Below are 12,599 nucleotides of genomic sequence, written 5' to 3'. Positions count from 1 at the left end.
GAATAATTTAGCAAAGTTTCAACTTGATCGGAGAATGAGTGTGTGTGTGTGGGGGGGGGGGGAATAACGTGTTCAAACTTTTTACCAGACAGAGTGAACTGATATAAGTTTTGTAAAATATATATTTTGTTAAAGAAAAGAAAATCTTCTCTTTGCAAATACATATGTGTCTATTTTGAACCATATAAAGAACATATTTTTTATTAACAGAGAACGAGTGTTGTTTGTTTAATTGCGACACTTTCTACTAAACGGCAAACGTTAAAAAGGTATTTGTCATTACGCAGCTACTTCCAGAGCACCAGCTATCATATCACTTGATGCTGTATGTCAGACTGAGCGCTACTTTAAGTTTATATGGAAGTGGTGAGTGGTATTTTATATCAACAGGAAATACTAAACATTCTGTTCGCGATCAATTAATACAGTATCTGCGTGTATTTCGAATTGTGGTAACAACATGTATTGTTATAATTACTATTAAAAGTGAAATAACGTTCCTTGCGATCTATAGGGAAGATGATATAAAGGTCATCTGTTTCTGTGGCCTACGGTTAACGAGGGTGTCATGTGGCCAGCACAACGACCAACCGTCTTTACTTTTCCCCAACTAATGTTAGGTACCCATTAGAGCTGTGTGGACTATACTACTACTATTCTGACTATTCTCTATATAATAAAGGTTGTCTTCGAGTCCGAAGATTAATGAGGATTGCAGTATCTCATGCGGCTATGCAGCCCCAGCTGCGACCTATTTATTCGACACATAACAATTATCCGCCTGTAGTCGAGGCCATTTGTTATAGAAGGCCTGAACACTAGCCAGCAACGTCACAACCTGTGGTCAGTTTATACCAATAGCTCATTGCCACGTCACAGCTCTGAACAAAAAACATTTTTTATCGTCTCCAAGAGCATAACCCACAACCAGTCACAATTATGCACCTTTGACAAATTTCACTGTGCGGATAAAGTTAGGAGACTGTTTTCCTCCCCAAGCTATGTTTGGTGACCGCTCATCAATCATTATGAATTTTGGCCTCGTTTAACCGTAGGCTTGTAGAATAAACGTAAGCAAGTATTAAGCCCATAACAAAAGGCGCTGAATGGTGGTAGACAAAATATTGTCAGATCAGTTGTAGTTAGGAAGACATCGTAGGTAACTTGCAGTGGTCGCTTACCCATTGATGTAGCATCGACTTTAGAACATAGCTTAATTTCAAGGTTTGGATCGAAGCAGTGGCGGCATCGTTTAACCCCCATTCCCCCCTTTCAAATAATTAATTTTTATCAGCAATGAAAAAGCGAAATTTGTTTCGTCGCTTAAAAGACTTGGAGGTCGCGGTGGCTGAGTGGTGAAGCATTTGGCTTCCCAGGTTCGAATCCTGGTCAAGGCTGGAAATTTTAATTTCGGGATCTTTAGGGCACATATAAGTCCACCCAGTTCTAATGGGTACCTGACAAAAAGAGTTGGGGGAAAGTAAAGCGATCGTTGTGTTTAGTTTTATTACAAACAGAAAGATAAAATGGAGTTTATGTTATTCAAACTCGCAGATTGCCCATGGGGGTCAGTTATACTCACACATCTGCTACACAAAGACTCAGCGGGAATATCGGTTGTAGACACGTGATATTACTGCAGGAGAATTTGAAGTCCACCCTTGAGCAGGATTAGCGGCTAAATTAAAACAGTAGCTACATTTTTTTAAGTTTAAAAAAGAAAAAAAAAAGCTACATTGAAATAGTAGATAATTTGAAGTAGTTAAGTTGATTTGGTAGGTAATTTATTTGTAATATTTAATTAAACTAGCAGTTAAGCTCCTACTGTATTCTAGAAGTTTGTAGACTTTCTATAACACATAGACTTTGTCTCAATTGACATGTCAAATTTACAAACATTATGTAGTTATAACAGTACTTTAATTAATTCCATGTTAACTTGTTATTTCTTCCAAATTCTATCACAGAACCTTCGGAATGGAAATCTCTTTTTCACACTTTTTTTACTCGTAAATACAAATTTGTAAAAATTGACCATTCGCATTGAGCATACTGTGAGAGCAGGATGGGTGTGTTCTGTTGGTTTTTTTTTTTAGATGAGGATGGTAGCAGTCCAACCCCTAGGTAAGCACATCTAAATTGCATGCGTGTTCAAATGCCTCCGGGTAACCGGAAAAGTACTCATTCCGTTCAGACGTAGAAAAGCACATGGCTTTACCGGTGAGATTGATCACAGGCACAGGTGATGTCGTGACGTTTTAAATAGCTCAATCATTACTTGACCAGAGAGTCTCAACCCTTCCGGGAAGGTAGAAATATATATATTTTAAAGAGGGCATGAGTAATACCTGAGTAGGCTCCCTTAATGGTACTGGGACGTGCTGTGTAGGAGAGAGAAATCATAAGCGCCTGTTTCATTGGTCATGGCATAAAGGTGCGAATACAGGGTCGCTGTTACCTATTGTGCGATGTGTGCATTGCACGAAGGAGGCCAAATTTTTTTTTTGGGGGGGGGGGGGGGGGAACCAAAATGTTATCGAAACGTTTACTTTTTTAAAAAAGATTTTGATTTAAAAAATATGACCTTGGCGAATGGTCTCAGTAATAAACTAAAGAATTTTACATTTATCTTAGAATATAACGATGTTTACATTTCCACATTTTCCATTTATTCACCTTTAATCTGATACCAAACATTTAAAGTAGAATTATTGTTACTTAAATAATAAATTTTTGTTTTAGCCATGTTTGGAACTTCTTTTTTCTAAAAAGTAGTTTTTTGGTGTTTTTTTTTTTTTTAAATATACACCGCAGTCAAAGAGCTATGAGTATTAATAAACTTGTGTGTCAACTCTTGTTTTATTTTCTCTAGTTTTGAGTCGATTTACATTTTAAATACGTTTTAAGAATTATTTGTATGTTGCAGATCTGTAGCATGACGCGTGGTGGCGGAGCTAATAAACTTGAGCTCAATATCACCCAACAGAAAATATAGCCTACGTTGTGACAGCTTCATTTGTTGGCTTAAAATGTGACAAACTTTTTAGCGTGCCTTTTATCGACTCATTTTATGTTATCTTATGAAATATTTTCGTTTATGTTCCAATCACTTCAACTTGACTTAATTCAACTGACTGTCCGCAACTGACTGACTTTGACGAATTCTCTTCAACTTTCTAGCTTTCTCTCTCACTATCTCACCAACTCTCTGATCTTCAACTATCGAACAGTTCCATTTGCAAAATAGAAGAAAAAAGAAGAAAAAAAAAAACACCTAAAGATTAAAAAAAAAAAAAGCTTATCTAATGGGAAGAACCAATACATCACTGCCATATATCTCAATACTGATGGTTAAGCTCCCCTTTTCTATATGAAACAAAATTAATAAACTATCACTAATTGATTAACTATTCGTTTTTTGTTTTTTTTTAAATTGTTTCGTGATCCCGTAATGGGAAGTTAGGAAATAAAAAACATTATACAAAATGAAATAAAGAAAATAACTCCACATTTATGGCTACAGCCAAATCAGAACGGCTAAGCTATTTTAATGAAAAAGGATACTGTAGAAAGTACAATAATAAAGAATGTGTTAGAAAATACATAAATTAAATGCACGTTACTAAAAATAACTTTGATAGAAAAACCTTCCAAATAACGTCAACACCTAAATTCTAAAGCTGACACTGGAAATAGTTTAAATAAAATGTTACATAAATCGTATCTTCTGCGCCCACTCGAGTTACAATGCTTGAGTATAGCGCAACCACACATGGGGATTCTTGGGAATAAAAGAATATTTGACACGTCCGGTTTTTATATAAAAACATTGAAATACCAGCATTAGCATGGAAATATTTTTAGTATTTGTAGTGTATTGTTGTTTATTTTCTGCGTGCGTCCAGCGTGTCAGAAGGTCATGTCCAGTGTGTGTGTGATGTCCAGTGTGTGTGTTGATAGTACTTCATCAGTGTTATGCGAGATTTGCTGGTTTCATTCTCTGTTTACTGTAGTCTAATTTTGTCGAATAAAGACATGTTATTGGTATACTAGTATTTGTTGTTTCATTACAGTATTATAGTTAAGTACCTTCATCTTCACCTATCCCTTGGTTTCTTGGATGTTGGGGCACCACACACGATTTCTCGACCGTCGTTCTCAATGGCAGGCCCGTCCATTCTTTTATGTTGTCTTATCTCTTTCTCTGTCTGCCTCTTCTTCCTGGTACTGTACCCTGAAGGAAGGTCTTCCCGGGCATGCTACCCTGCCTCATAGTGGCGCCCGCGAGGAAACGATCGTAAGAGGAAACGATTAGGCTAAAGGGTAGCAAAACAAGACTCCCGTGGGGGTGCGAGAGCATCCTCATTGCACTGTGCGGAGTTGTAAAAAAGTTCCCACAACCTTGTCACAAACTAGGCGCTGTTCCTCAAGGGGCCGTTACATAAATGGCGTGTCCCGCACGGTTAGCCTGGTATAGAAAAGGAAAATGGCGGGGGTCTTAGTGTACGCGGTCTCTTGCCGCGAGTCTGACCCACCCGTCAGACAGAACAGTGTACACTGTTCTCATACAGGCCGGTGAGAGGGAGCTCTTGTTCACTTTTTTGCTGGCCTGGAGTTCCAAGAGCCGAAGGCTCAACACTACCTGACAGTTTCAAGAAGAAGATGGAAGGTCTTTGCAAGCCCTGAGGACCTGAAATAATGGATTCGCATATACCCCTGTAATGCGCTTCTGTGCTGTTTTTATAAACACTACCACAGAATATTGAAAAAACCACAACTCCTCAATTTTCATAACGACTTCATTTTAATAATTTACCGCCAATAAGCGATACTGCTGAACGTAAAAATTAATAAGTGTCAGACGCAAATTATCTGACTTATGTTCCTGAACTAATGCAATTTGGTACTTGTTACAATATGGTGGCTGCTTTGAACTATCATAATAATGGTCCCAAGTTAAGTTCGAACACTGCCTGCTTCCATCCCATGCCATCTTGGAACTTGCAGGAGGTTTAACCTTTGACTTCCTTGGTGATGCAATGTCTGAAACTCTAAAAACAATTGGCTACTAATGTTTCTATAAGTATATATATATATACAAAAAAAGAACACACTATACAAAAAATTATAAAAAAGGTTGTTGGATAATATTGTTTTTATTAACCACTACAATGCATTTCTGGATATCAACAATATTACAGACATAGAAATGTACAGACTGGCCCCCCCCCAAAAAAAAAAAAAGGAATTCACTTATTTTAATAAGCTGTCTCTGTTGAAAGACACTATGGCAGTAAAGGATTCTCTGAACTTTTTCTTCCTTCTAAACAAAACTTAAAACTTGTGGTATTCAGTTCTATGATTCTAAAAACAACACAATTCACATATAGATTTGGTATAATAACAATTTGCAAAAAAAAAAAAAAAAACAAGTGACATATATAAAAATGCTTACAATGACCTGACTATATCAAAGAACAAAGTAAAAAAAATTGCAGGATGACAAAGTATACAATCAGTCTGACTGAATGTATTAATAAAGTAATCACAACCTTTATTTTGTGTCTTCTCTTATTGATTTCTAGAATATTAACAATGAATTGGTGTATATATGCATTCTGGCATGAAAAGAAATCTAAATCAACAAGGTTACAAAGACAGTTTGTGTGGAAACCAGGCAGGTATAAAGGCAGGTTCTTAATATTTTCAGAAAGAACATCAGAATGAAATTCTATCAAAGACAAATGACAGAGAAGAATGGAGAAAGAAGGTTGACAGATCTTGTGTGGTGCCCAAGCGGTCCGGCAGACTAAAGGATAGGTGAAAGTGAATGTGAAGTTAGATGTGAACCTGTCCTAACTAATGTCTTATAATGGATAGCTGATTGATCAAATTGTTTTGTAAAGGGTCAATCTTTTATTCCTCAAGAAAAAGAATTTGGGTAATTCACGCTATAATGTGAAAAACTACTTATTAATTGTTTTAAATTATGTCCAACTTATATGCATACTAAATAGATTTTTTCTCTTTAAAAAATAAGCAAACTTGTCAATACAAATGTAAAAAAAAAAAAATTCTTGACAAAAAATCTAAAACCATTTGCATAAATGTGTTAAAAATATGGTGAATAGTTATCCCCCCTACTAAAGAGCCTCCTGTGTTTGTTACTATTAATAGTGAATAGTTGTAAGAGTGGTGAAAAAAACTGCTTGCATTCCACACAAAAGTAATAGCATCTTTTCCCCTTCAGGGCAGCTAAAAAAGAATTTATGGACATTAGCTCCACCAAACATCTCACATACAACCAGTTCTCTCCCCTGGTTTCTACAAAGTAAAAATTGAAAGAATAACATGCTGTCATAGTGTTCAGTCTAAACTTCTTAAAGCTTGTTGTTGTTTTTTTTTTGTACAGATATTAATTAGAAACATTAATTTAAATAAAAAGAGCTTTTTTAGTTTATAAAATACAAAACCAACAGCCACAGTAGAAAAGAATTATCAAATTGTAAAAGAAATATATAAATATATATATAAAAGCAGGTAATAGGAAAGAAAAAATGAATTATCATAAAATTCAATCTTTAGGAAAGTGTTTCACATTTAATTTATTTGTGATCCTTACAATAAACAAAAAATGTGGACATTAAACTTTAAAAAAAAAAATTTCAATCAGTTATTCCAAAAGTAGATTTTATATGAAGTTAAATAGATTAAAGACTATTAATTAATGAAGAAAAATTGACAATTCAAATGTTGCTTCACTTTTAGTTGCAAATCCATATGCTTAAAGTAAAGTAGCAATTATAAATAAAACACTGAACCATATATAATCTTCAAACACAAAACAAAATCTAATAAAATACTCAGAAAGACAAGATGAAGACACATTCCTCGCTCCATATGCTAGAACAAATTTGTACAAATGCTTCTTCTTTCCTAGCGCTATTAGGACATGGAAGGGATTGCCCGAGGCAGCCAGGAAAACCAATGACTTGGCTGAATTTAAGTCATTGGTTAACATGCATAACTAGATGCATGACGCATATGACGTAACCATTTCTTTTTTGAATTAACGTCTGTATAAGATAAGATAAGATTAAGAAAAGAAAAGATAATGTCACATTAAACTATTATAAACAGACTTCAAGAAATGATAACATACTATTACTGATCTGTCACACACATAAAATAACATCAACATTGGTGATTACATAGCCCTATATTAATTATGTAAAGTTGATGTCAGGGTTGTCTTTTAAGCCTTGGCTTGTTTGCACATTCCTCTGACGTTCTGTATACACATTCATGGCTAATAATGAATAACGGACAAATCATTACATAGAAAACACTGAGCAGACTTTTCACAACATCTTTCACAGGCTACTACATACAATACAGGCTCACATTCCCGTCGCTAGATAAAACAATGAGTCCAAAGACAAACTCCTTGCAACACCACTTTACGAAAACTATGGTAAGAAAACAACTGTGAGATTGTAGTAACGGTTAACGTACTCACCCTAAACAGTGGTGAACTAACAGTACCACAAGAAAGCAAATAAAACAACACATCAGTCATAGTGAGAAAGAGGCTTCTAAACAAAATGCAATAGCCATGAAGGTGTATTCTAAGATTTAGCATGCAAAAAGAATTGGTGCAACAAAATTGTAAGTATGCACCACCGCATTACTACTGCATAAAAAAAATATTTATAATGAAAATGGTAATAATATCATCACCATGAGGATGATTTGATAACATCGTATAACAACCAACAGAACTATTGTAATAACATGAAGTTTATAATGGTGCTGGTCTACTTAAAGAAAGTAAGCCACCTCTGGGGATTGCACTTGATGATTTTATCCACCTGCTGGTGAGAGATGTCTCTTGACAACATCTTTGGTACAATGTTAATAAGTGTATGAGAGAATCCATGACCTCCATATTTCATCTGGCAAAGACAAAAAGATGTTATTTTGGGGGGGACATAAAGGCAGATTTTTAAATATTTCAATTAATTTCATAAAATTTTTTTTACAAAATAAAGAAAAGTACTTCATAAGAAAAGAGCCTATAAACCATTTCAAATCATATCTTTCTTTTTTAAAGTAAACATATATACATATATATAAAAATATGGTTAGATGATTGATATCAAAGGCATCTATACAGCAACAAAAATATAATTACACTCAATCAACATCTATGATTATACAAATTTATATCTAATATTAAACACAATTTACATTTATAATAAAGCTAAATTTATAACGCAACTTGTGAATTTCTAATTTTTCTTTGTTTTAAAAACTATCCCTTAACATTGGATGTATTGCAGTTACCATAAGTTATTTCTAAATTTCTAGAATAGAAAATTGCTAAAATATATAGGTGATTTGCATTTAAGCTTGTTTAATTTAGCAATTACTTTACCTACAAAACAAGTTTCACTTACCAGTCGATGTTTAGTATGAATATCATGACTAATTAATACTTTGTCTTCATAGCCTTCCTGCAAGAGTGATTTAATGAACTGTATTCTCTGGGCATCACTTGGCATGTCAAAGGATTCAGTAAGCTGGTAATGGGAGACCTCGATACCAAACAGATCATACTCCAAATAGGTCCCAAGCTCAGCAAAATCCAAGAGCATGTTTAAATCACTGAAGGTCCCTGAGGAGAAACAAATTACTAAAAGTAAAGTCCAACTTAATTTTTAAAAAATTGCACACATTTAATTTACCTATTTAAACGATCATCGCTACTTAAATCAGTGGTTGTCTTAAAGTCTGGACAGTCTACAACATGTTACCTCATAGTTCAGGGAATATGGCGGGGGAAATCTTGCAGAAAAGTAACTCTCACCATAAGAGAGGTTGGAACAAAACATTTGTATTCAATAATGAGGTAAGAGGGTGGGTGGAATATGTTGTTTTCAAATAATACATTAAAGATGGGAATTTATTTCCCATAATAATATTCCTCCCTAATAAATTGTACATTGGGATATGTTTATAAGACCAATGTATGAAACTGATTTTTTAATAACAACCAGAAAAAAATACAAGATAATAATAAGATTATAATCAGATTACTCAAAAATAAAAATGTAATAACAATAATTTGTTAGCTGAAAATAATTTGAAATCTCACTGTCTAGATGTGACATCACAATATGATCTTTTATACCGCCTGCTTCAAGCAAAATTCTTGTGATTTCACTAGGTGCTTTAGCATTGCGACCTGGATGTATTATTACTGGGCAACCTAATTCCTCCTGAACAAGGGCACCACTCCGAAGAGATCTTTTCTCAAAATCTGAAAAATAATTTTAAAATATATTTGATCAGCGAAAATTGGCATATATTTAAAACTATACAATAAAATTAAAATAAATTATCATTCATTTTATGATCACCTGTCACAGGCCATGATGTCCCTATTTCTCCAATTATTCCTCTTCTGATTCCATCCTGACCTTCTAAAATATCTGATCTCATAATATCAGCCATTTTCTCTTCAGAATAGTTAAGTACACTTTCAGTTTGGGCTGCGTGGATGTAGAAACCTGAAAGATTTTTTGCATGGTTATTATTTTGCACAAAGTAATTGAGTAGTGAAAGAACTTCATATATTTCATCTATTAAAATCCAAATATTTATAACATACTAGCTCAATTATTTTAATTTTGAGTTAATATTTAACAAAAAACATTTTAATTAATAAGTTATAATTTTATTTTATATTTTGCTTGGGGAGTGGTGAGTAAATGGTAAGGCGCTTGGCTTCCAAACCAAGGGGCCTCGAGTTAAAATCTCAATAAAAGTCTGGGATTTTTAACTTAAGAATTTTTAAGATGCCTGTGAGTCAACCCAAATCTATTGGAGTCTTGACATACTTTGGGGAAGTTAAAGCCCATCTGTTTCTATGGCCAGTGTGATAAAAACAGATGGGTTTTACATCATCTGCCCTTTCATATCGCAAGTTATGAAAAGGGTATTAAGAGATTAAAATATTTTTCTTAAATTCTAAACCACTAGTAACTAATTTAATAAGCATTACTATTACTTATAGATAGAGTTTATGGGAGATCTACATCTAGATTCTACACAAAAATTTGAGTCATTCTTTTCAATTATTACAGCCATTTTTTTAGACATCTGTTTTGCCAACATAGTTTCCTATTACACAATGAAGCATTTACTAAATATTTATGTAACACTCGCCTGTTCCACAGATTATGTTTACACCTGTACTTTCAGAGAGGCGTTTTAGATAACCATAATCTGGAGATAATCCACAGACAGTGTTATCCACAACAGTTTGACCTCCATTTTCCTAATTTAGAGAGAAGAAATAGATTTTAAAGAGGTCATTATTAATATTTATGTTGTAGAATTCTTTAATGGTGCATTTTATTTCTAATTAACCAAGTGAATTTTTTCCCCACAAATATAATAAATAAAAAGACATTCTAAAAGTTTTGTAATAAAAGATTTTCACTATATATAAAACTGCTCAGTTAAAAAAATGGTACCAATGATCTTAACAACAAAAGCAACTTACTTTAAAAAATAAAAGCTCATTTTTAATAGCATCAAACTCTCCTTCCATAGTTAAATTAGGTTTGTGAGTGTAGCTAAAGGGAAAAAGAAAATTGACACAACATTAAACTTAAATGTACTTATACTTATAATTTTATATTCATCATTTAATTGTTTTGTGTGTGGAATAACTCATTTACAAAAAATAAAAAGACTAATAGAACCTTATCTTTGATACAGCAGTTCTAACCCTTACCAGTAAGTTTTATAAGATAAGATTATATAATAATAAGTATATTAAACCTAATATTTTATTTTGTTCACTTTATTCTCAACACTTCTTTCAAGTGTGAAAATAGTAAAAGTAAAAAAGTTTTTTGAATATTAATCAATTTAAAGTTCAAAGATCAAAGTATGCATAATAAATTTCTTAATTACGGATTTTGTCTTATCCATCCCAAGTTCTGCATTTCAAATGGAGCATTCTGCATTTGCTCTGACAACTGTCCTCTAGGTGGTGTATAAAACGATGGTATTTGTATATTGAGATGTTCATGGGGTAGCACAACTCCTAAATCCTCTGGCTTTTTTACACCCAAGACTGAAAACCATAATAGAAAACAATCATGTAGTTCAGCAACAAAAAAAATATTTTTTTTTGTAATTTAGAAAATGTATCAAGAAGTTATGTACAAATATATATGGATAAGAATTAGCTAAATTTAGTTAGTCTAAATACATTTTTTACCAGACTATTTGAATTATATGCCATGCTGAGCCAAATTCTCGTGAATGTGTATATCTGCAATGTTTACTGAGTTACAAGACCCTTATTTAAGCCCTTTCACTTTATACCCTGATATTATAATCTCTAGTAGAGATATTACAATTGTTTTCAAAAAAATAGTGTAGTGGTGTGCATTGTAGATTTGAAATTTGAAATAGATTTATATAAATTATATATGTAGGACTTAAGGTTGAAAGAATGTAAATTTTTAATGTGTGCTTGTCCTAACATAGCTAACAATGGACACGATATGTGATGAGATATGAGAATATGTCGGATACATTTAATTATATATGCATCCCATTTCTCATAAAATTATGGATTTTATATAGTGCTACTTTCATGCTTATAGCAATCTCAGTTGACCAGTGGGAGGGAGCGGGTATCTAGGAGAAGGTTTTTCCATGCTGAAGGCGCTCAGCAAACACAACTCTGCCCGGTGTCGAACCCCTTCATAAGTACCCAGCCAAGATAAATTCAAGCGCACTTAGCCTCTCGACCACGCTTCCCACTCTACATAGTATTTAGGCCTATTTAACAAAAACATGTTTCAAGAGAAAGTTTATTATTATTAAAATATGCGACCACAAAGCCGCATTTAATATTTTATTTATTTAAAATTTAAATATACTGTAAGTTGTTACACTGTAACTTAAACGTGTATTGAACTTGTAAGTCTAAAACTATTTCAAAATAGCCTAGGCTATGACTGCAGTCATTGCATAGCCTATAATAATAATTTTAAATAAATATTATAATAATAATAATTATACTACATCTAGGCTATTTTGAAATATGTTTAAAATTTAAAAAAAGAATAGATCTACTCATCTAGCACCTGTTATAACTTTTCCCATTGTTGATGTCATATTGTGATTGAAAGTTCAGCTTGAAGAACCTAGAAATGGTAAATGGATCAAAAATTTTGACTCTAGATAAAGATGCACAAGACTGGGTATACCCAAGACTGCTAGAGCAATTCAGTAACAGGCTTAGAATTAGATTGTTATTATTATTGCTTTAGTGTAGCCTTTGCCCTTTGCGTTCTTGAACTTTGAACTTTTAGACCTAATTTAGAATTAGACTAGCCTATATAGATCTATCTATCCTTTTATTTTATTCAGACTTCCAAATATAGATCTAGATTTTCATTCTAGATCTAATTTAATGTACTAAATCTAGACCTAGATCTTGCGTCTAGAATATCTGGAATATCTTGATCTAGATTTATAAATATACGGGGATGGGAAACGTAAAAATATTA

General features: G+C 33.2%; 1 protein-coding gene and 1 long non-coding RNA gene across 2 annotated transcripts; one reads left to right on the top strand and one right to left on the bottom strand.

Annotated features, from left to right (window-relative positions):
- The first annotated feature begins 312 nt into the window (after positions 1 to 312).
- On the top strand, positions 313 to 4,009 carry LOC129926524 (uncharacterized). The gene is made up of 3 exons (XR_008778227.1): positions 313 to 366; positions 1,968 to 2,124; positions 2,927 to 4,009. It is a non-coding gene; the product is annotated as an uncharacterized LOC129926524 (long non-coding RNA).
- A 1,128-nt stretch (positions 4,010 to 5,137) lies between these two features.
- On the bottom strand, positions 5,138 to 12,531 carry LOC106077513 (phosphotriesterase-related protein-like). Its single transcript, XM_013238248.2, has 8 exons — positions 12,174 to 12,531; positions 10,987 to 11,149; positions 10,571 to 10,643; positions 10,231 to 10,342; positions 9,423 to 9,572; positions 9,158 to 9,322; positions 8,460 to 8,677; positions 5,138 to 7,955 (listed from the first exon to the last, which is right to left on the bottom strand). The coding sequence occupies exons 1-8, from the start codon at positions 12,202 to 12,204 to the stop codon at positions 7,818 to 7,820; spliced, it is 1,050 nt and encodes a 349-aa protein (XP_013093702.2). The 5' UTR covers positions 12,205 to 12,531; the 3' UTR covers positions 5,138 to 7,817.
- Positions 12,532 to 12,599: the final 68 nt, after the last annotated feature.

The sequence above is a fragment of the Biomphalaria glabrata genome, chromosome 5, assembly GCF_947242115.1.
Source record: "Biomphalaria glabrata chromosome 5, xgBioGlab47.1, whole genome shotgun sequence".
Taxonomy (NCBI): domain Eukaryota; kingdom Metazoa; phylum Mollusca; class Gastropoda; family Planorbidae; genus Biomphalaria; species Biomphalaria glabrata.
Note: the sequence above shows the minus strand (reverse complement) of the source record. Positions and strands in the feature narration are given on the sequence as shown.